The following is a 24,302-nucleotide window of genomic DNA, read 5'->3' on the forward strand; positions in this document are numbered from 1 at the left end:
GATTTAAAACAAAATGCTTGATTAAAAAAATGTTTTGAAAATTGAGAGCGCGTGAAAATATATTAAACATGTATTCCAAACATTTTTTAAAAAATTATGCTATCAACTTATTTTGTAATATTTTTATTTTTCACTTTTCACTACAATACTCATATTTTAAACATTTTCATTCTCTTTATTTATGTCTCTCGCCATATATTTTTTATTCAATCTTTTGATTAAATTAATATATGTTTTTGGAAACTGAATTAATGTATTTGTTGTGAGTTGTTAATAAAAATAAATCATCAAACGTTGTAAGTCTAAGTTATGAAAATTAAAGAGTTTAATATTAATGAAGTATGAATAAAAAAATGTTCACCTTCAAGTTCTACAGAGAATTTAATATAACCAATCATTTTATCTAGCAAACATGCTGAGATCATGTTATAGTTTTGAGCAATAATATATATACATTTTAGTTTTGTCTGAATTTATTATATAGTTGTTTTTTTATCTCTTTTTTTCATGACATCATATGATTTATAAATTTATTATTTTTATTCTCTCGTTAATGTATCGTTTTAATGTCTATTAATATTTTTCTAGGGTATGTAAATTTGTCATTAAATAGTGTTTGAAGTTTTCAATATTCATATATAATACATGAAATAAGAATAAAATAAATGAAACTAACTCAAATTGAATATAACTCAATCTCAACTATTTTACGAGTTTATTTAAAGTTTCTCATAACATATTATTACAATAACTGATTTTTTTTTTAATTATTTATAAAGTATATGAATATTTATAAAGTATAATTTTTTCATATATTTAATAAATATTCAAATAGTAATTAATATATTATTATAAACAATTAGTGTTTAAAGATGATCTTGAAGATCCCATATCGAATAAAAATAAAGTAAGTTATAGTTTATAAACATGTACAAATCTTATTTTACATTGAAGATCCCATATGGAATAAAAATTAAGTAAGTTATAGTTTATAAATATATACAAATCTTATTTTACAAGTTAGTTTTGTAAATTAATTTAAGTTTAAAGTTTATATTTTAAGATAAATTTTATTTTACAAGTTAGTTTTGTAAATTAGTTTAAGTTTAAAGTTTATATTTTAAGATGGTATTAAGAGTGGAAACTTATTTTGACAATAAGTTAATATATCTAAAAAAGTGGTGTGTATTAGAAATTATAACAATTATCTAAAAGAAATGGTGTTCATTATATATATATATATATATATATATATATATATATATATATATATGATATTTTTTTTATTTGTTTTATGTGCAATTGTAGTGTATTAATAATTATAATAGTTGTTGTGCATACATTTAATAAAGTTTAATTAAAGTTGAGAAGGTGAAATTTATTAACAACACTAATTATTTATATATATATATATATATATATATATATATATTTAAAGTTTTAATATTATTTTATTATATAATTGTTATAATGGTTAGAAAAGTGAGTTAGTTTGAATTTTATAGAATATACTTTTTAGAGATTTAATAGAACTAATTAAGATAAAAATAAGTTTATTTTATGAAGATAATGGATTTTTATGAAATTTCGAAAAAATAAACTGAATAGAGATATGACTACCTTTTATTTATAGTATGTTACCATAAAAATTATAATTATCAGAAAAAAGAGAAAAAAAAAATCGTGTAATAGTCGTAAGAGACGCTTGAGAAGATAACATTATTTTCTGTTATGGGATATGTCTAACTGTTAGGAGGGTTTAGAAGATGTAGAATTTTTTTTTTCAAATTAAAGGTAGGGGGAGTTAACTTAGGTTTCTTTCTATTGTGGTTTTTTTTTTTGTTTATATATTCATTGTTTTGGTTTCTTGTAATGATGGTGATCATGAACACATTATATGAGTGCTATGCTGGGTATAATCTTGGCAAGGAAAGCTTACATTCTTGATTTCCTATCATAAGACCCATCAAAATATTCACCTTAATAAAAAGTAATAATTTTTTTATAATTATCATTATTATTATTATTATTATTATTATTATTATTATTATTATTATTATTATTAACAAATTTTTGTGGGTAGAAGTGTGATTAAGGGGCATATATAAAAGAAAAGTGGTGAGTTCAACAAGGAATTGTGGTACTTCAGATAATAACTATGCTTGTAAGGTATGGGTTCGAAGTGGATTAAAATAATAATAATTAAGAAAAAGGAAAATGTGAGCCTATAAATATGTAACCGATGTTCTACAAAAACCAAAGTTAAAAGAAACATAGTTTTTAGTTTGCAAAAAGAGTAGACATTAATCCATCTTTAACTCAAAGAAGAATTCTAGAAAAGAGGTAGAGGGAGTTACATGATAGATGTATATTTTAGGTTTCATTATATAAAATATAAGTATATTGGGTTTTAGTATATTGAAACAATTTTTCAAGAATTTAAAAAAATCAGATAAACAACAATGTAGACTTGATATAATCTTCTAGATGTGAATACACTTTTTTTTTTAAGTAATATTTCGTCTTTTGTAAAAGTAACTACATTAACATTTTCTTTTCTTTCTCTTACATCCATTCATCATTCACTCATCATTTAGATTTAGGAAATTAGACACATGCATCATTTATTATTAGATCTCATTTAATTTTTTTTCCCACCTAGCTTTAGTTTTAATAAATAATAATTATGACTTAATTTTACAATTCTAACCTTAACAAGTACCAAATTTAGATTTAGGAAATTAAACACACGTATTATTCATTATATCTCATTTAATTTTCTTTTCTCCACCTAGCTTTAGTTTTAATAAATAATAATTAAGACTTAATTGTACAATTCTAATTTTACAGGTACCAAGTCCATATATTAAACTCTGAAATTTTTCTTTTTACTACGTTAACAGAGAAACTTAGGTTTTCTTAACTTGAATAGAAAATTAGTTTAACAACTACTTTTCTAAAAGTTGTAATATTTTTTAACCTATTATGGTAATTTTGGTATAAAAACACACATATTTTGTAAAAGTACTTCATTTTGGTTAAGGAGAGATACAGGATATAGAAAATACACCAATTACCGTTTAAGATCATTTTAGGGAAAAAATTTGAAGATAAGGAAGAAAAGTTGGAGGTGCAGGAAGAAAGTTACCGAAAAGAGTTATGTATTGTAACTTGTTGGCACGAAATAAACCAAAAGTAGGCATTTACTTTGTGCATCTCCACGATTTCTTTACGCGCCTATCAAATTTCAAATAATCATTTTGTCCTTCGAAAAAGTGAATTTCAGATTATAAAACTTTCCAAGATTTCCCTGGTGAGAATAGATATTCCCAACTTTCTAAGAGGACCTCCGCTTTTACTTTTAGACTGATTCTCCCATTAGCCAGCCATGGTCATGGTTGATGAATTTTCAGTTCAGTGTGTTCACATTTAAAAGGATTTTTGTTAATTTCAAGTTTTGTAATTTCTTTAATCTTTTTTTAAAGATGACAAAACAGACTGTCTTAATTTTTATTTATTTTTATTTTTTTTATATATGTGTATATATTAAATACACTAAGCATTTTTTTAATAATTGATTCATTAATCTCTAATAAAATAAAATTGAATAATTATTATTTTTATGTTAAATTGTTTTGTTATAATTAATAATTAAAACTTTATTTATAAATACTAATAATTTAAATAACAATATTATTAGATATTTGTATTTTTAAATAATATGACGCAAAAAACTTAATTTTCCAGATTATTTTTTAATTTCTGCTTAAAAAAAGACTAATAGACTAGTAAATCCCGTTTCACTTTTAGTACACCAAATTGAATGGTCATGTGGCAAGTCAGGATAGGATTAGGGATGGCAAAAAAATCTGCGGGCACAGGTATCCGCGAGTAAAACCCGCGGCGGGTAGTTACTATCCGCGGATATTTACTACCCGCGGGTAACGGGTAGCGGGTATTTTAATACCCGTTTCTAAACGGGTAGGGTATGGGTAGTATACTATCCGACCCGCGGGTACCCGATACCCGCAAAAAATAAATAAAAAAATTAATTTATATATTTTTTAATTAGATTTAATTAAAAATAAAATAAAATTATATTTTATTAGATTAAAATTAATTAAAATTAAATTTTAATTTATATTTAATTTATATTATATTATATTATATATATATTTTTGTTATTTTATTTAAATTTTTATTTTAAAAAATATAAAACATATATTTTTATTTTATTTTTTGCAAATATCCGCGGGATTTTTAAAATACCCGCGGGTATTTTTTAAGCGGGTGGCGGGTCGGGTGGCGGGTACACTTTTATCCGGCGGGTCGGGTTGCGGGTAGACACTATCCGTGCCCGACCCGTTGCCATCCCTAGATAGGATATTGCTCTCTCCACCAGTACAAGTGCTCTTCCATTCCTCATTATTTTCTTTTATTCCAAAAATACTCTACATCTCTCCACTATTTTCTTTTATTTCAAAAATATCATACACCTCTCCCATTATCCTTAACCATCTTTCTCATTCTCTCTCTGCATCATTATCCTTAACAATTTTTTTTTCTCTCTGCATTAATGAGTATTCATGGCTCAGATTTGAACTTGTCATATATTGCAAAATATAAAATTAAGAGGAAACTTCAATATTAATGTTTCTACCACTACCATTTTATAAACTTAAAAGTTAGATGCAAATACAAAATAATAAACATAATAATATTAATAATAAATAATAATATATTATTATTATTATATACTAACATTATAATGACAAAAGAAGTAAACAAATTCCAAATCTTTAACAAATAACTTTTTTTTTTTATATTTTAAGTATTTGATAATATTTTTATATTATTTATCTAATAAATTAAATATTTTATTCAAGTTATTTGAGTCAAACATGTTATTAAGTTAAAACATAATATAAAGTTAAAAATTATAGATATTAAATGTAAAAGAAATACACATATATATAAATATTTTTCTAGAAATTTAGAACAAAATTTTATCATTTTTCTAGAAATTTAGAACAAAATTTTATCATTTATTAAGTAATGTGAAAAAAAAAATATATTGAACATTGAAAATAAGATTGAATCAAACTTATTTAAGGAAATATATCATAAGTTCTCTTAATTATGTAAATGCTCCATTATAGAAAGATTATTAAGGATAATGAGAAGGTGTAGAATATTTTTAAAATAAAAGAAAATAATATATAGGTATAAAATATATTTGGAATAAACGAAAATATTGAAAAAGTACAGTAGCACTTAAAGTTGTGGAAAAAGCAACATTATGTGCACTCTTAATCTTCCTGCTTTTTTTTTTTTTTTTCTGCATCTCTACCCATTTCTTCTTACACCTTTACATTTTCTTTTAAATTCAAAACTATTTTTTGTAATTCAAAATATTCTACATCTTATGTTTTATACCTCAATAGATTTTAAAATTTATTAAAAAAAATTTCAAACCTTCAAGATTTCAAAATTTGTTAAAAAACAATTTCTTAAAAAATTTCAAAATCAAAATTCCTTTTCTTTCAATAGATTTTGAAATCCGTTAAAACTTTTGAAAATTCTTTAACAAATTTTAAAATCAATTGAAATTTTTGTAACAGATTTCGAAACCATTAAAATATTTTGAAAATTCTTTAAAATTTTTTCTTCAAAAAATTTTAAAATTCATTGAAATTTTTTTAAAAGCTTTAATAGATTTTAAAATCAGTCAAAAAAAAAATCTTTTCACAAATTTCAAAATTCGTTAAAAAAAACATAATTCCAAGATTATTTTTGAAATACGATGATACAGAAAGAAATGGGTGGAAGTGTAGGAAGAAAGAGCCAATCCCTTTTGGACATTTGTTGAACTTTGGCTTCAACAGCAGCAGCTAAAACTTCAAGAAATGCATAGACCTTTGACATTTCCTTTGTTCTATAGTAAATGCACACAACAAATCCAAGTCAATAATAAACCTTTTCCGGACAAAATGGATTTTTTGTGTATACAGAAAGCAGTTAATTAGCCACGTAATAGCTTTTGTCTAATATGCAAACTTCACTAAGATTGCGAAGTCATCAAATATAATTCAAGAGGTAGAGTTCACTGTTCGTTTGATAAGAGATATACCTTTCTTGGTCATCATCACTTACATATCTTATATTCATCACTTCCAATCCATTCAAAATAAAGACTAGACATCAAACATCGATCATATGCTACAGGAACAATAATGCTTATACAGAATTGCCAAATTTACTCTACAAAAACATTATTGACAACTTAACCACGTGAAAAGATACTTGGATATCCATAAATAATAAAATTTTAAAGCAACAGATAGATAATGTTTAAACGTAGGCACAATTCTCAAAATGTCTTTATACAAATTATAAATACTTCTCCATTAAATGTTGCTCGCACTCCCAGCAAGAACAATATTCCTTCCTTCGTCATTGTGAGCAGGACTGGTTGGTTCAGATCAGACATACTCAAAGGAGTATCACTTCCTATCCGAATGGCCAGAATAGCATGCACAATGGAGTGGATCTGCAACAAGTGGATCAAAAAATATACCTGTTGGAGTATTGGGTGACTAGGTATTCTGTACAAAGCGTCCCCTTATAGTCAGTTTAGTTAACAGACAGCAAATGGAAAGAATGCTTAGACCAACACGAGCTCCTCCTCTGCTGCCCCTTGTTCCTGTTTCTTAGGCACTTTTCCGTCCTGATATGGTCGCAGTACCCTCCTGATTTCTTCTGCACTAAGTGTCTCATACTCTAATAATGCATTTGCTAGAGCATGCAATGCCTTCTCATGCTGCAGAAACGTCGGAAGTTAAAGGGTTCAGAACTTATTCAGATGCTAGGTAGATCATAATAAATTCCATGCATGGCGTAATTTTGGCCTTTGATTAATCAACACCGTAGAAAAAGTCACGCACATACAAAGAAGAATTTATTACTTTATAAATCTTCATCCGTGCATATAGTGTTTCAAATGCATAAAATGGTTTTTACCACTGTCACCTAATTTAAACCTAACATAAGTAGATTTTGGTTCAGACTTCAGCCTTATTAAGCTTCTAAAGGAACACTCTCATTGATTGAAAACTTAGTTTGGACACCGTGCTATTTTATTCATTTTATTAAATAAATAACATTTTCCTGGTATTAGAACCTATAAATTTATATTGAATATTAATATAAAGAAAATGAATAATTTTAAACAGCATAATAGATTATCTTGAAAGTGATAGAAATGACAGGTTAAAAACCAACAAAACGGGTTGACAAACCTTCCTCAAAAGGGCTTTCACTCGATCATATGCTTCCCTAAGAAGATTCACAACCTGCAGAACAAGAAATTCAAACCATCAACCAGATTTTATTTTTTATAAAATACTAATTCCTTAAAGAAAAAAATAACCCAAATATGACAATCTATCCAATATCAAAAGATTCAAAATGACAAAGGATATAGCTTCTATCCACTTGCCTCTGCATCAATACGGGACTGCATTTCGGAACTTGGTCTCTCCTTTATATGAATTGGCCCTATTGCATCACTCATCCCACAACTTGATACCTTGTGGAGAAACAAAATGACAACAGAATTAATCCCTCCTTTCAAAATCAAAAGATGGGTTCTAGTTTAGAATTTCAGTCCGAGGAGAGTTCCAAGTCCTTGTATTGTGACCTGTGACCGTTCCAAGTAATTACAGAGAAAGAAGTATACCAGCACAGAAATTTTATATAGCTTCTGTGGTAAAAAATAAAGCCTATTTCCATAGATAAAGAAACTGCATTTGACCATTAATCACGAAGCAAAAAATTACCATATATTGGGCAAGCTCAGTCGCCGTGTGAAGATCACTACTTGCCCCTGTTGTGATTTGATCCTGACCAAAGATAATTTCTTCTGCAACTCTTCCTCCCATACAAACATCAAGGCGAGCAAGTAACTGCTTCTTGCTGATTGATGTCTCGTCACCAGAGGGAAGCTGAGTGACCATTCCTAAAGCAGATCCACGAGGCATGATTGTTGCCTTGTGAATTGGTTGAGCACCCTCAGTGTTAATAGCAACAATTGCATGGCCACTCTCATGATAAGCAGTAAGCTGAAAGTTTCACAAGCGATATTAAAATAGATAACTGTACACCTACAAATGGTTAAATACTAAATATTTAATCAAATTTTAAACAAGAGGTTATAAAAATTTACAAATCATTACTTCATGGGCTGATTTTGGAGTTTGGGCATTAAAAGCACCATGTTCAAATCAAAACATTGACAAATCTGACGATAAAAATACAGTCTTGTATTTCTATCATGCCATATTGGTATCCCTACAGAGAGAAGGGTATCGCATAAAACAAGCACAAGGTGATTTTAATATTACTGAATAAACAATAGACTGAAAGATGCTCATAACCTATGATGTAAGAATAGGTTGAGTCATCAGTACGTCAAAATATGATTCAACACACTTTTAGAAAAAAATTACCAATATATCCAACTCACCAGCTTGTAGATAATTTTACTCAACTGCAAATGGAATGCTGAAAGATGAGTTCTTGGAATTTTTCAAATTTAAAGAGACTTTCAGGTAGTGGTTAGATTTTCCCAAACAATATTATAATATAGTTGTGACTTATAGAGGGACAGATACGTATTGCCAAATAAAGCAACACAGTGCTAAACCATATACATTATTTAGAAGACACAAGGTTAACAACTGTAGTGAGTTACAACTATACATTAACCACATAGGCCAAAATAGAGAATTTTAAGAGATAAACCAGATACTGTACACTTACCTTTTTTGACTCTTCGGATATGGACATTGTTTTCCGTTCTGTGCCCATAATTATTCTATCTTTGGCAAACTCCAACTGTGAAGCTGCCAATTTCTCTGCACCTTCAACAGCAGCTTTAATGGCAGCGATGTTTACAAGGTTTGCAAGATCTGGTTTAAAGGAATAGTTATGAATCACATGATGAAAATGAAATTTGAAACAGAATAGAAGGAGGTTAATTTCATATATGTTTAAAAATTATTCACCTGCCCCATTGAATCCTGGAGTTCCACGAGCAATTGATTTAGTATCTACATCGTCAGCCAATGGTTTATCTTGAAGGTAAAGCTCCAATATTTCTTGTCGACCACGTAAATCTGGATTTGATACAATAATCTGGAATTGGGTTGGTTAGTTTTCCTATATTCTATAGCAAAATTACATATCATTCATAACATTAGTCAGATACAATTTTTAAGTTCGGTCCAAGTAGAGATCAATGTAATAATTTTGGAAAATTAAGGATAAATGATGTTTTTGGTCCCTGTATTTTAAAACTAGTAATTTGAGTTCACAGTTTCTGAAACACAATAAGCGCAGTCACTCTACATGCTAATGCACCTAATCGATGACCACATGGCAATTTGTATGACATGGATGCCGTGTAGAAAGCGTTGCATATGTTATTTTAAGAATAATTTTGAGTCCTTGTAAAATTGGTCTTGGTCCCTATATTTTAACACCAGTGGATTGAGTCCAATTTCTGAAATACAGTGAAAACAACTGAAATGGGATGGTCGTTCTAACGACACATTTCATGCTCTAAGTATAGATAAGCGACCCCAAATACAAATGGAAGTGTCAAAACCTCGAATGCATGCTTCTTGCTTCTTGATACATTTCAATAACTAAGAAAGTTCCACTACTTAGAACTCCATCTAAACCTCAACAAAATTTGCTAATATTAGGGATAAGGCCTCATATTTCTTTGGTATTGACATATTTCCTGGTTAGACCGTTTTTCCTTCAACCTTCAAAACACCTCAAAGAAACCTTGAGAAGACACTCGGTATCTTAGTCATGTTTAGGATTCTTCACCGTTTCACAATGTCGAAGGATAACACACCTTTTTGAGATGCTTTTCCCCAAAACTCTATGACCTAATAGAAAAAACTCTACCTAGATTTACCTTGTAATTAACAATGTGCAATAGTGAACATTGCCCTTGAATTCTAGATATTGGTAAAGTTTCATGACTTTACTTAGAACTCCAAATATTTGATCTCCATTGGCTACTAAAGGGTGTCAAGGAGCATGCGTTAGAAGTGTAGACATTTGATTTGGGTTCACTCATTTGTTGAGTAGGCCCTGTGTCATTAGAGAAACATCCTAACGTAGTTAGTTAGTAATAAGGATTAGTCTTTTTGTATTTTAGAAATTGGAGAACTCAAACTCTTTATTTTAAAAATAGGGAGCAAGACCAATTTTATAAACCAAAAACACCATTTATCCAAAAATTAATTAATTTTATATTTATACAACTAAAACACCAACCTTTAAACTGGTACAAGGCCCATGGACAAATTTTGTTTATTGTCTGGGCACATGTCGATTTATGCATTTTTTTAAGAAAGAATAAGTAATGGTGAGTCGAAATACAGATGCATAAGAATATAATATCCTCAGATCACTAGGTCAGGTAGAGCTTTAATTTTGTCCGCTTTCAAGGTACCAACCCCCAAAAAGCCTGAGATAATTTTATGTAAAATGAAACCTAAAAATTCTAGATTTAGTAGATATGATGTTAAGATCATTTAATCAAAAATCGAGAAAACAACACATCATTATCCTATAGAATTATAGCACCAAACAAATAGTAAGCATACTATATATCACCAGAGAAAATTAGGTTCATGCGGCCCCTATACAGCAGATTAACATTCTTTTGTTAAAGAACGAAGTCTATGATCCTTCGGAAGTGTTCTTGTTTTGCAGGTTTGTCATGTGAGCCACATGCCAAAGTTTTCAATAGATAATCCTTTTTATTCCGCATTTTTCTTGCTACCCTATGCATTTCTCCCATAATTTTGCTGATACTTTTCTTCAATGGGTTAACAAATGGACTGGAGAACTTTTCTGAGGTAAGCTTATTTTCTATTGTTCTAGAAGGATTTTCTTATTCACATTTTCTCTTTATACATTCTTTATTAAGGGGAAACAATAATAGGACTTACATGTCGATCAAATCTACCAGGTCTCGTTAAAGCAGGATCAAGAATATCAGGCAGGTTTGTTGCAGCAATTACTATTATTCCCTACAAGATAAAGATGTTAAATAAATTAGGAAAAAACAGAGAGAAACTAATTAAAAACTCACAAATGTTTAAAACTTCAAATATACTTCATTCTGCTCAAAGCCATCCATTTCAACAAGTAGTTGATGCAATGTCTTCTTTGTATGACCCTCCCATTGTTTCCTAGTTGAACCAACAGCATCTATTTCATCAATGAAAATGATACAAGGAGCCTACATTAAGGATGGAGCGTAAAGAATGTTCCAAATTAGAAACAAATAAGGAAATCATGTCAAGACATAATTTAGCAAACCAGAATAACAGAAAGCTAAGAGTCCATTAACCAAAGGCAACAAACCTTCTTTTTTGCTGCTTGAAATAAGGATCTTACGCGTCGCGCACCAACTCCAACATACCTGAAGTGGAAAGGTGATACAAAATTTGAGAATCCCTAACTATCTAACACAGCGTAACTTACCTTAATGTAACTATTAGCAATGAATGCGCAAAATTCAACTTCAAAAGCTAACTCAAAACCTCATTAAGTCCATTCCATCATGCCCAAAATAAGACATCCGCAGGTGGTTCAATATCAAGACTAAATGGGTTTTGATAAAAACTAATGCACCCCGGCCAAAAGGCAACTAGATGGGTTTTGGTTAATTTACCATGATAAAGTGTCAAACCAAATAAATGTTCTCAATCTAATCAAAGTTGGCAACCGAAAACCTAATTTGTGCTAATTTGTGTTGTAGTGTATCCATTTCCAATTACAGTTTCCTAGGTGCTTCTCTCTCTTTCTACAATAAAGAAGAACTAGTAGGAACCAATTTATGAAGTATCCCTATTAAATTCAAGCAAAATGGATCACAATATCACGTTTCAAAAATTAAGACAATATAATGCATTCCAAAGACAAAAATTTAAGCCATCAAGAAAGAAGACTTACATTTCCTCAAATTCTGATCCTGCACGATAGAAAAACGGAACACCAGCTTCTCCAGCAATAGCCTTCAAGGTCCCATATAAAGCAAACACTATCAGATCACAATACGTTATCAATATCAATAGATTAATTCAAGAGGTAGATGATAACAAAGTAGTATCGCTTTTTCAATTGTATTTACGAACTCTGAAAAATGAAAGAGAAAATGAAGTTGTCAGGTGCCTGCATTCTTTAGCCAGAAAAAAAATGAAGGCTGAGTTCTTTCGAAAAGAAAAACAGAGTGTAAACTTAAAAAAGAGAAATGCATATATTAACGGGTCTACACATACCATCATGTAAGAAGAAGACATAATAAGCATGGAAACTTATATAACGAGATTTTTTAATAAATTTGGTACAGTACAGGTATGGGAAGGAAAATGGGAGCAAAAGTTGCTTTAGGTAAAATAAAAAATTGGATGATAATTTAATCGAAAACCATCAGGTAGACACAATAAACAGCTGCACGGAGGACAAATTAGAAACAAAACAAAAACAGTTATTAATAATGATTGCACTCCCAAACAATTCACATGGGCAAAGAAAATAAACTTTTTCTACACTTACAGCTTAGAAGAACAAATTCTGCAAAGTGATAATGGAGTAACAATGTCAAGGCTATCAAATTGAAAGACGAGAACCAAAGCCCAGACAGTAGATATCTACTTCCAGAAGCTTCATGTAGGAACGTAAAAGTGGAAATTCATAAAGCATGCAAGAGGCCAATAGGCTCAACTCAAGTTCTAAAAGTAAAAACTTCATAAACTTTGTAAAAGACGTATCTTAAGGTATGCAGGCAATAAAAAAAGCTGACCTTGGCCAGAAGAGTTTTTCCAGTTCCAGGAGGTCCTGTTAAGAGAATCCCCTGAGAAAAGAAGTGTTTTCAGCATACTTGATGAAAAAGAAACAAATAATTTCCAATGCACACTAAAAAGGAAAAACACATATTGTTGGACAAAGTAGCTTTATCGGTATATCATGCAATGAAAACCAATAAAAAAATCCATAACATTGTGATGACCAAAAGCTAGCATGTTTGTCACTGTAAAATGTAAACAAAAAAAATGCATTTGGAAATAGTATAAACATGTTATCATGTCATAAATTGGGAAGGAAACCTAGTCCTACAAGAAATGAGAAGGCAATTATATTTAAAAGTGAAGTCAGAAATATAACCAAGTGCAGTCAAGCAAAACTTCAAAAAATATGCAACTACTTCAGACCTTCGGCAACTTTCCTCCAAGGCGAGTAAATTTAGCTGGATTTTTCAGGTACTCCACAACTTCCTCAAGTTCTTGTTTAGCATCATCACAACCTTTCACATCTTTGAATGTTTTAAAATTCTGCAGGAGGAAAAAAATCTTATATAGGGTTGTTTGACACAAATTCTGATTTGTTACCAACTTGGCTCTCTCTCTCTCTCCACCCCATATATATATATATATATATATATATATATATATATATATATATATATATATATATATATATATATATATTGCAAGAGAAACTGTTACCCCTAATCCCAAAAACAGCTCTCAGGAGTCAGAACGGCTTTGGGAGTAAGAAAAAATGCTAATATTAAATTGAGAAGTTCTCCTTTATAAGCCACAATAATAACAAAAATAAAAGAAAAGACCAGTGTACAGGAAAAGTAAGAGGAATGACAGACTGACTCCTCAAGAAGCTAATAACATGGAGTTCACTAACATTAAAGTGCCAAGATCAGTAAGGGGTCACTCCTGTATTTTGCAGGAAAGAAACTCTGCAATTACCTGATTCATAGAATCAGCTCAGATGTACTTCAGAACAATGAAATAACATTTCTTGAATTATCTATACACAAAGGATTGTTTTATTTGGATTAGAAAAAGACTGTACATTTATTTTATTATTCTTAATCAATTGACCAATTTCATTAATACCCCTCTCATCCAAAATTCAGCAATGATAGCCCATTCATCAAATTTTCAGGAAATACAAAAGGAACTATTAAAATGTTAACCTTTTCTGGCATCACTTCCTTATTTAGTTCCTTTGGGGCATATGTAGTACTTGAGCCAACACTTGAAGTCCCAATCCCACCCAGGCTTACTATGAATTTTTGAAGTGCAACCATACCCATAACCCTGAAAGACACATTTATATGACAATAAATGAAACTTTCAGGTATGATATAGAGAAGAGAACTAGAGTGAGAACTGAACGCTCATACCAGACCAGTCCCATAACAACAATAAACAAAATAGTTGACAAAACATCTTGTACAAAGCGTGACTTTTGTGATACTTTGGGGTCGACCTAAAGAAGGAAACAGATTCGTGAGATTCAAAAACAAACAAACACAAAGAATTTGGACTTAAAATGCTACTGACTAAAAGCCATGAATCAAAAAGAACTTTTTTTTTTAAATAGTTGTTACCACAACAACATGTAATGGCTGCCTGTCAGATGTTCCAGGGCTAAGAATAGGCTCATCCGATTTACCTGATGCTCGCTGTTTCAACTCTTGCAACTGAAAAAAAACTCGTATAAATTGCAGCATGATACATCCAATAGATGCAAATTATGAAATAAAAGATGTTAAAAGAAACTACATGAAGATGAAAACGCAGTTCATCAAGACAAAAGGAATAGACGCAGAACACGGAATTCGTGATAAAAGAAAACAACCATGCAGAAAATCAAAATAAATGAGTATAAAAGAAACAGAGGAGAAGAACCTGCTTTTAGGCTCATTAATTCTACATGTTGAAGAGAAAATGCAAATAAAATCATTTAGCCAGAAATACACATGGGAGAAAAAGTGCTTTAAAATTCTCGCATATAGGTAAGATTTAAGAGTTATACAAAACCACTGGTGTCAGTTTCAGATCACGGGAATCTACAATAGTAACAGTCAGAGAGCAAGAACATATAATTAATTCATGACAATTTTCTAGCACATCGATGGCACAAAATGCCTAGTATACCCTTCTGAAATGAAACTCGGATCAACACAGGCTAAATAGCATTAAATAAAATGAATTAGACAAAGTGAATACCAGGGTAGGAAGTCTGGAAGGTTTCCCATATTCCTCATTTGGAAGATATTCAGCAATAGCATTAGTAGCCACAAGAGCTCGAAGATACTCTACAACTCCTCTACTGTCTACAGCACCTTCCCTTCCTTCAAAGTGCTTGATAACAGACTCGGGACTGGTAAAAATACATAATAACAGAGAAACTTTGACGCAAACTGAAATCATCCAAACTGAAAACAAAAATATTCCACTTGCTAACCACATTATTCAGTCATGCTCTATATAGCCCTATGTTCAATTTTCTCTTACCAAATTGATGTTGTTTTAAATTTTCTTCTTCTATATTTTCTGAAAGGACAAAACTTATGCAGTTGTTTAGATGAGTTGAGATTATTCATTAACAAAATTCTATATAATTTATTATAACTTGTAACGCCAATCTATATTACACAAACTAAAACACAAATTTTGATCAGAGGGTTCCAATTGGTAGAAAAAAAAACCGCATCTCCTTAGGTTTTCTGCACTAAAAAAAAAAATAGAAAAAGGAAGAAATATAGTGATAATTTCATTCTTCATCCGTCTTAAATAGTAGAAAAAATAGAAATTGTTTCTTGGTTTTTTCTTTTTTTTTAAAAAAAAAGAGAAATTTAACTGTAACGCGTACACTGAAAAAAAATTCTTTTATAGCGAATCATAAGCTTAACACAAAATCTGAAAAAAAATACAAGAATAGCATCTCAACTTCATCACTGTGCAATGCGATTCAATCCAAACCTGTGCTTATTAAGTTCAACAAGTAGAGCGGTTTGTTTGGCGACATCATTGGGATTCGCCTCGGCGTCAATAATTAACCTAGCCAAACGCCGCTCCTGTTGCCAAAGCGGCAGCCAGTTCATGAACTGGGCGAAAGCCTTTTTGGAGCTCTCTCTCGCTCCCTCGAAGAGCGCCGCAATTGGCGACCTCTCATCCTCTCTCGCACTCCCGCTCTTTTCCGCCCCGATTGAAGGATCGGATCCCTCGCCGTCTACGACGCTCGTTGGATTCTGAGTGGTTTCATTTGGAAGAAAAATAGAATCGGCGGCGGAGGAACTGAGTTGGGAAGCGACTTTGCGTGAGAGTGAAAAGGGAAGGCGCGGGAGAAATTGTGGCGGAGAGAGTTTGCATGGAGAGAGGGAGGTGAGAGAATGAGGGAACTTGCAGACAAGAGGATGATGTTGTTGACTGTGTGAGGCAAATGGGAGGGAAGTTCTGCAGAGAATAAGAAGCGACGCTTGAAGTGTGGCCATAATAAGAATATATGGGTAAGGTGCGCCTTGTTTCTTCTTCTTCTTCTTCTTCTTCCTCTTACAAATGTGAGAGAGAAGAGGAATGGATTGTGTGAAGTTGAGAGCAAGGAGTAGAGTACCTTATCTGTTGTTGATTGGAATTGGTGCCGCCATCCGACAACGACTTCCGATTTTAAACATTATCAAGCTTTTATTTTAGATAATGCCCAATCATCGTGTCTTAATTAGTATACTTTCTATGGTGTTTTGGTTCTTCTCTTTTCAACTCTGAAATTGCGTCTCACCCATACGTAAAATAAGACTTTAATTGCAAGATTACCCAACAATTTTCGATTTGCATACACTAACAATAATAAAAATAATATTTGAGAACCTATATTTAAGCTTTTTCTTTAATATAATTATATAACTAAATCATTAACAACCTCATCTTTGTTTATTTACATGTTTGCCCATCATACAATGGTTTTTTCTATATTTATTGTTGTTTTTTTAATTACAAATAATGGTTTATGTTTTATTGAATAGAAGTGGAGATTAAGTACATATATTGTATTATCATGATATCTCATATGTTTAGGCATAAATATTGATAAATAGTGCTTAAATCTTCAACTACGTAGTATAAAAACAAACAACTTAATATAGAAACAAATTAAATAAAAAAATGTTATAATTATTTTAAATCGATTGCGAACAAATCTCCTCTACTAAAAATACCTAATTTATTTCTTAAAAATCTAGATCTAACTTTTGGAATTATCCATGCACAACTTTTTCTATATATATATATTTTTTTTTTTGCATACTTTTTTAACTTATAAGGACCTCATATTTTTCTTGCTCATGTCTTTTTCACACGTTTTTCTTGCTCATATATTTTTCACACATAATTTACTTGAACTTTTAATAAATCTAAAAATTTTAAGATAACCACCTATTTTGTCATACCATGCCTTTGGAATATGTTTTAGATCATATATAGTCTCTCTTTACCTTATAAACGTTGTCTTCTTGTAATTTATTTGAAACTCCTTTTGTTCTCCAAATATTTACTCTTACAAATAATCATTTAAACATGCATATTTTACATCAAAACGGTAAATTTTAAGACCTTTGTGCACAGCCAAAGCAAGCAGCATTATAATTATGTATATCAAGGCATGCAACGGAAGAAAACGTTTATGAAAAGTCTTCTCCAAATGCTTGAGCAAAGCCTTTCACCACTAATACTAATTTCGCCTTCTACCTAGTTATTGAACCTCTACATTTAATTTAGTTCGATATATTAGTTCGGATATAACCGAAAGCTTAAGATGCTTGTAAAACATAATGGGATATAGCGTAATCTATACAAAATCGATTATGCTGGATTGCTTTTCTAATATCATTTTCAAGCACAGATCAATTAAAACAGAACATTGTTTCAAACTAAGAGATTCAAAAGTTGTTGATCAATTGCTTACAGACTTTCCATATTCAATATTCAACATCTGGAAAACAATAAAAGGGAAAGATGGAGAAGTGGCCCATTTGAGGTTCAGAATAACTCGGTCAACAAATGGAGACCAATGTCACCAGATGGTACCCTAATTTAAATGACAGTCCTCGTACTCTTGCAGAAGCCAGCTGACTTTGTTAACGAATGCAGATCTATTTTAGATGCAAGAGATGCATGCTATTGAGCACGATCAGATCCATATGCGGGCAATGTTGTTGTAGGCTGTGATGAGTTGTGACTTGGAAATTGCATTCCTGGGGCCATTTGTTGCGGCATGCTTCCAGGTGGCATATAAACATTATTGTGCATCTGCATTGGCATAGACTGAACCCCTGCTGGTGGACCTGTCCCCCATCCAGTCTGAGACCCATTGTACGGTTGGCCAGGCGGACCCACCATAGGAGCAGATTGTTGCCCAGATTGTTGCCCTAAAATTGAGGGTTGGGCGTTAGGCGTATTAGGAATAGTATAGTCTCTGCTCCTATCGTTATTCACCTGTTAACACAAATCATATATGGAATTACAATTAAAAATAGATATGTAAGATTGGTATTCAGTACCACTAACTAAAGTACACCCATCAAGATAACGAAAAGATAAACCCAACGCTGCACAGCAAATCTAAAATTTCGACGCAGGATCCTTGTATAATATTTTTATAATTAGGGATTCAAAGGTTCAAAGAGAAAGGGGTGATGGAAGAAAATGACATCCAAGTGAAATTTGTCCAGGTTCAATAGAAGGATTTTCAAAGCATGGTAAAAAAAACTAACATCATCCATTCTCAGAAAAGTAAAAACTAAAGGTCAATATAAGATTATCAAGTTTAGTAGATTCAACCATATATATCCATGAATAAGAATGTGATTAGCTGGCTTGTATAACAACTGAACACTTGTATTGATACGATGCATCTTCATCTCAGTCTTCAATCAATATAATATTCTCAATCTACAGATAGTGTTGGCTGTTTACCTTTATACTAAGATCAGTATGTCGTGAATATGATATGTGAAGCTTGCAAAAACCTCCATCATATATGCAATGGCCTTCCAAGGCTTCCTTGGCAACGACAGCTGTCTGAGTATCTGTAAATCATAAAATGTCACTCCCAAGCTTATATGGCCAGTATAAAATAAAACAAGGTAAACTATCACTAAAAGTTGAAGTTTTCCACAATGACACTAATTGCATCTATAGAAAATTTCAATTATCAATGTTACACCTATCAAGGATAAGTATGTGCCCTCTGAGAAAATCTCCAGCAACCAAGAACAAATCCATAATATTGGGAGAACAAGAAAGTGCAGCTAGAAGTATTAATTATATCTATCCACAATGAATCGATGTCAATAATGGGCCACGTATTCTTTTTGGACTGCTAGATCATGAGGGGCATGACCTCCAAGGTAATGCAAACAGTGGGATTAATCTGAGATAGCAACTGGCCAAAGTGTTGGGGCTAGACAGCAAATTTGTTAAAGAAAATACCAAAAATGAAAGGAGCCTCAACACGGACTAATAGGAGGAAATTCTATTTCCTGAGAAGAAAATATCCTGCCTAGGTGCATACACGAGGACAGAAGTTAACACTTGCCCCTTCCCTCACCAAATTTCAGACCATAAGTACTTGTTTTTCGTAGAAGCAGGCAACAACTAGCAGAAATACACTTGAAAACTTCCACCCAATTTAATGTAAAAAGCTTAACATCAAAGCAAACAATTGAAATGCACAACGATTAATAACCAACAGTACAAACAATATCAAAATAATCAAGATTGACAAAATCATTATCTTACATTAGATCAGGAGAGGGATGACATCAAAAAATCGTGCAATTGTAACACAAATAATAAGACTTTTGGAAAAGATAAGGATATATATTTTCATATTAAAATATGATAGTATAATTAACTAATGCATGTAATAATATCACTAAAATTAAAAGAAGAATTTAGATTATTTTTCATCAGTACTTTTTAATATTTAAAATTATTAGCAATTATAAGGGGGATAAACATTAAAATCAGTCCAGATATCTAGTATTTCAGATGAAGGCCCGAAAAAGAAATTCATGTGTTGCAGTAACAAATAAATAAAAGAGCTTATTCAGCAGTTCACCAGCCAGTCTTGTTAGAACTTTAACAGAACATGAACAAGGAAGGCACTCCAGCACACCATCATAGACCAAAGAACATACCCCAAAGTGACATAGATAGGGAAAAAATGAGTTCAAGATGAGAACCAAGAAAACTGAGAGAGCCAAATTTGAACAAGGCTGCAAAGTTTGAATAAATGATTTTGAATGGTATCATGTACGAGTAAGCTCTGAAGACTGGCAGAGAACAGGTTTCCAGGGACCAAAAAAAAGGAAAAATTAAACTTTTGGTGTTCAGGTCACACAACTCAACATGTGACCCAATTACATATTCCTAGGTCCTGAGTATGATTGGTGATTCCACTCCAATCCCACTCCTCAATTTACAAGAACATGTGATTCTACAATCTTAAACCACATTTTTTACAGCATTTAAAAAGGTAAAATTTATCAAATAATTAACCTGGATATTGAATCAGAGCCTGCAAACCACCATTCTTATCAAACATCGCAATTTTTTGAACAGGTCCAAAAGCAGAGAAAACCTGTAACAAAAGTTAAAAAATAAATAAATGGTATGATATTATCAACTAAACTGTATTGTCTATTAATAATTAAAAAAAGATGGCTGCTCATGATTTGAAGTACCATGTGTAAGACATCCAATGTCACAGCATATTGCATGTTCTCAATAGATGCAAGAAGAACATTGCTCTCAGTCTCTAGTCTTTTCCCATCCAATCCAACCATAGCCTGCACAAAATATATCTGACTATTTAGAATAGAGAAAAAATCCTTAAGCAAATCAGCATGCATGGCATCCCCTCAGCAGATGCAGACACCAAACTAATGCACAAAACATAAACATTCAATTTAAAACAAGCATCGTGCATTTTTTTCATTGAATATAAAAACCGGTGGCGTGATAAGAGATATTATTATTCTAGTAAAACATGGAAATGTTGACTGACAAAAACAATACCTGTCCACTTCCCTCCACAGCTGATGGAGCAACGGGAAGGTAAGGATTAGTATAGTCTCTGGATAAAGAAAAATAATCAATTATAAATTGAAAAACTATTATCACAGAAAGAAAAAATTAGGCAACTAAGCTAAAAACCAACAGGAAAAAATATTGATAAATAAAAGAAAACGGTGCTGCAAAACTTGGGATCCTGTAATTCAGCAATACCTGCTCCTGTGACTTTGAAACTTCACACTTAAATCTGAATGTCCAGAATACGTGATCCTAAGGGTACATGGTCCCATATGCTCAGGAAGAAGATACCTGATACCAAGCCAAGACTAAAGATCAATAAACAGAAACAACACAAGTTGGGAAATACTAAAAATTATTTACTGTTCTAATACCTATTAGTTTGCAGTTTAACTCAAACTTGTCACTTTTTATTTTCAAGATCAGTTCAGTAGGAACAGTGGTTTGTGTAGCCACGTTGTCAACCAATCCAATGAACCATAAAATTACAAAGAAGTGGAAAAACAAAGTCTATAAACTCCAAAAACGACTTATATACAAAAAGAATTGCCAAAGTGAAAATATATAACATAGTCCAAAAGTTTATTGCTGAAAAATCCGAGATAACAAATGCACGATATACTGCCACATGATCCACAACAGTTAAACTAAATAGCTACTCAAACAAATAATATAGTTTTACCTAGGTATGCTTCTTCCATCCAAAGCATCTTTAGCAGAAGTGGCAGTCTCTGCATCTGAGAATTGAACCAGTGCCTGGAAAGCAACAGATTTACAAATGAGTTATCTCATGTTAATAGGATATAAAAAATGTGACAACATATGGCTAGCCTATCATTAAACCTGAAATCCTGCCGTCTTCTCAAATGTAGTAATCTTATGCACAAATCCAAAGGCTGAAAAAACCTGCACAAATGAATAATAAACTTTCAGGATGATATTACTAAAGTAAATCTTAATAATAGACCACAAACTAGAAGTTCAGCATCTAGGTGTGTAAATGTGTCACTCAACTAAAAAAACTTGCAAGATTAACAAACAATACCATTACAGGACTTAAATAACAATAAGCAAGTTTAAAGCTCTAAGAAAATCAGTATATCTCTTGCAAAGCTACAAGAACAATGCTTGTTGCATATGCCAGTGCCAAAAGAGCTAAAACACTGTAAGTGAAAAGCAACACAAATAAAACATTAAGAAACTACCAAAACAATTGCCAGGCATTTCTCATTAAGATCTGGTATAACAGTAAAAAATGACGGAAATAGTTCAGGTCACAGTTGTCTTGTATGCATCACCTAGAATATATATAACTACAATAAACTTAGAAGAACTTGAAGTTCATGGTATCATTCACTTTGATACTAGAATAATTGACTCAAAATAAAGGATTCGAGAAGTAACTTGCCTCCTCAACTATAAATTATGTGAAAACTCAGCATTCAGTTGCCAAGTTTAGAAGGAAAATTTTGGTGTACTTTCAGATATGACTTCAAAAGCACAACCAAATAATAGTTGGAACACAGAAAATAACTGAACAGTACAGAATCCGGTGCCTAAATCTAAATGGCTATGCAGATGACGAGTCAATAAAGCACAGATGCACAGTAGAAAAAAATGGAAATGCCCTAAACTACAAGAATGGCAGGAGTTGAGGGGGAAAAAGGAAGAAAGAGGTAGTGTTAAGGAAAGGAGAAAGGAGACAAACACACAAGCGCTATTTCTCCCAAAGCACTAAGCTGCCATTGAAGATATTGCCTTGTCATGGGCCTGCTGATTCATTCACATATATGTCAACAATTTTTCCATAGCCTGACAAAGAAAAACCTAATCATAAAACTAAATGACCAGCATCCTCTTGATTACAGTGTTAGCATATAACTAATACACACAAGCAATCGCTTACCAGATGCAAGACATCAATGCTGACAAGACGTGCATCTGCACCCTCAATTGTTACCAACAATACATTCCCAGGAACATCTGCTGCAGTTTTGTTATTCACTATTTCTTGCCTGTTTGAATACTGTAGGTATACAGTTTTTCCTCGTACTTGAGCAGGTTCTGATGATGAGGCATAGTATGATATCATTGCAATAGCCTGATTTAAATCGGCCTACAGGTTGTGGTTGCAACATATAATTTTTAACCAACAATCAGTAACTTTATGTGAAGATAAAAGCAAGATAGAGAGGGGCAAAATGGACAACAAAGTACACTCACAAATTCAATAAAAGCTTGATTTCTATTTGCCCCAACATTGCATTTTGTGTTCACAACTTTTCCAAACGGCTTCCCAAGTTCAATCAGTTCTTCCTCTGTGCACTCCCATGGCAAGTTTCTCAAATGAAGAACCTTTGACGGTGGCTGAGTGTAACGGAACTGTGGCTGACTAGATACTGATGCCATTTCAGACAGTAACCCTATATCTGTGGAAGAGAACCAGACAATCCGCAGCCCCTTGGACTACAACATACATTTTACAATTAGGTATACCATTATAAATTCACAAACACACTACATAACTACGTGTCTCAAAATAACTTCCAACAGAGGACATCCATTGACTGATACTTTAGTCATTCTCCCTAAAGATCCAACAACCATGGCCGTAAAATTGGCTCAATGCAACTCAACTTATAAAATTTCTACATAACATTATGCAATTAAAATATGGTGGGAGTGATATCAATATTATATAACGAAGTTTTAGGGGTAACAGCAGAGTGCAGATAAAATTGCAATTCAAGACATTCAGATTTCACAAATTGACAAATCCCAATTGAAAGAAATCGACAGCTAAAGGATTTAATCTGTTAAGCCTAATTTTTGTGTTAGCTATTATACGGAAACGACATGGTGTTGGTTATCGGGATCCACAGCCATAAAGCAGAAAAGGCATAGAAAAAGAGTTACATCAAAGCAAAGCAATTACCTGAAAGAATTGAGAGAAGGAGAAGAGCTCTGGTTTGTAAGAGTTAAAGGGATTAGGGTTCTCAAACTAAGGGTAAAGGTGAAGAAGGAATTCCCCGTTATCAACTATTGATTCTAACACAGTGGGCAAAAAACAATACCTTTATCGCTGAACTATAACCATATATTTATATTTATATTCATATAAATGAGATAAGATTTTTATTTATATTCATATAATTTCACTAGTTGTATATTCTTATGTACTATATATTTATACTTATACTTATACATACATATATATATATATATATATATATATATATATATATAAAGAAGGTTCTTTTTATATTTGTTTTCTAATTTTAGTTTTTAGATAATTCTTTTAAATAATATAATTAC

The 24,302-nt window shown here is 31.6% G+C and overlaps 2 protein-coding genes across 7 annotated transcripts; both read right to left on the minus strand.

Moving 5' to 3' along the window:
- Positions 1-6,195: 6,195 nt before the first annotated feature.
- On the minus strand, positions 6,196-16,651 carry LOC106778897 (ATP-dependent zinc metalloprotease FTSH 11, chloroplastic/mitochondrial). Of its 2 annotated transcripts, XM_014666898.2 has the most exons (17): positions 15,879-16,642; positions 15,123-15,276; positions 14,501-14,593; positions 14,294-14,379; positions 14,084-14,207; positions 13,302-13,421; positions 12,893-12,943; positions 12,043-12,104; positions 11,452-11,509; positions 11,201-11,326; positions 11,034-11,114; positions 9,066-9,195; positions 8,821-8,969; positions 7,839-8,120; positions 7,499-7,588; positions 7,299-7,352; positions 6,196-6,820 (listed from the first exon to the last, which is right to left on the minus strand). In XM_014666898.2, exons 1-17 carry the CDS (start codon positions 16,388-16,390, stop codon positions 6,665-6,667), a joined length of 2,328 nt encoding a protein of 775 aa, XP_014522384.1. In that variant the 5' UTR covers positions 16,391-16,642; the 3' UTR covers positions 6,196-6,664. The 2 variants fall into 2 exon arrangements, with proteins under 2 accessions (XP_014522384.1, XP_022632077.1); XM_022776356.1 differs by lacking the exons at positions 6,196-6,820; positions 7,299-7,352 and having other exon boundaries at positions 7,558-7,699; positions 15,879-16,651.
- A 1,089-nt stretch (positions 16,652-17,740) lies between these two features.
- LOC106778907 (polypyrimidine tract-binding protein homolog 2) lies at positions 17,741-24,062 on the minus strand. 5 transcript variants are annotated; one of them, XM_014666909.2, is made up of 11 exons: positions 23,923-24,062; positions 23,211-23,453; positions 22,894-23,103; positions 21,831-21,893; positions 21,670-21,743; positions 21,183-21,278; positions 20,973-21,030; positions 20,639-20,743; positions 20,454-20,535; positions 18,867-18,979; positions 17,741-18,386 (listed from the first exon to the last, which is right to left on the minus strand). In XM_014666909.2, the coding sequence occupies exons 2-11, from the start codon at positions 23,394-23,396 to the stop codon at positions 18,069-18,071; spliced, it is 1,305 nt and encodes a 434-aa protein (XP_014522395.1). In that variant the 5' UTR covers positions 23,397-23,453; positions 23,923-24,062; the 3' UTR covers positions 17,741-18,068. The 5 variants fall into 5 exon arrangements, with proteins under 5 accessions (XP_014522395.1, XP_014522396.1, XP_022632071.1 ...); XM_014666910.2 differs by lacking the exons at positions 23,211-23,453; positions 23,923-24,062 and adding an exon at positions 22,700-22,757 and having other exon boundaries at positions 22,894-23,080; XM_022776350.1 differs by lacking the exons at positions 23,211-23,453; positions 23,923-24,062 and adding an exon at positions 22,700-22,814 and having other exon boundaries at positions 22,894-23,030.
- Between the last annotated feature and the right edge of the window lie 240 nt (positions 24,063-24,302).

Source organism: Vigna radiata, unplaced genomic scaffold (genome assembly GCF_000741045.1).
Source record: "Vigna radiata var. radiata cultivar VC1973A unplaced genomic scaffold, Vradiata_ver6 scaffold_183, whole genome shotgun sequence".
NCBI classification, from domain to species: Eukaryota; Viridiplantae; Streptophyta; class Magnoliopsida; order Fabales; family Fabaceae; genus Vigna; species Vigna radiata.

Excerpts from the sequence above, each read along its gene's own strand:
- LOC106778897 (XM_014666898.2), bottom strand. The coding sequence starts at position 16,390 with ATGGCCACACTTCAAGCGTCGCTTCTTATTCTCTGCAGAACTTCCCTC. Across the intron at positions 14,380-14,500 it reads AGCCATTACATGTTGTTGTG|GTCGACCCCAAAGTATCACA; the intron begins GTAACAACTATT and ends TTCCTTCTTTAG. Across the intron at positions 13,422-14,083 it reads AGGAAGTGATGCCAGAAAAG|AATTTTAAAACATTCAAAGA; the intron begins GTTAACATTTTA and ends TTCCTCCTGCAG.
- LOC106778907 (XM_014666909.2), bottom strand. The coding sequence starts at position 23,396 with ATGGCATCAGTATCTAGTCAGCCACAGTTCCGTTACACTCAGCCACCG. Across the intron at positions 21,894-22,893 it reads GCATTGATGTCTTGCATCTG|GTTTTTTCAGCCTTTGGATT; the intron begins GTAAGCGATTGC and ends TCATTTGTGCAG. Across the intron at positions 20,744-20,972 it reads CTGTGGAGGGAAGTGGACAG|GCTATGGTTGGATTGGATGG; the intron begins GTATTGTTTTTG and ends TATTTTGTGCAG.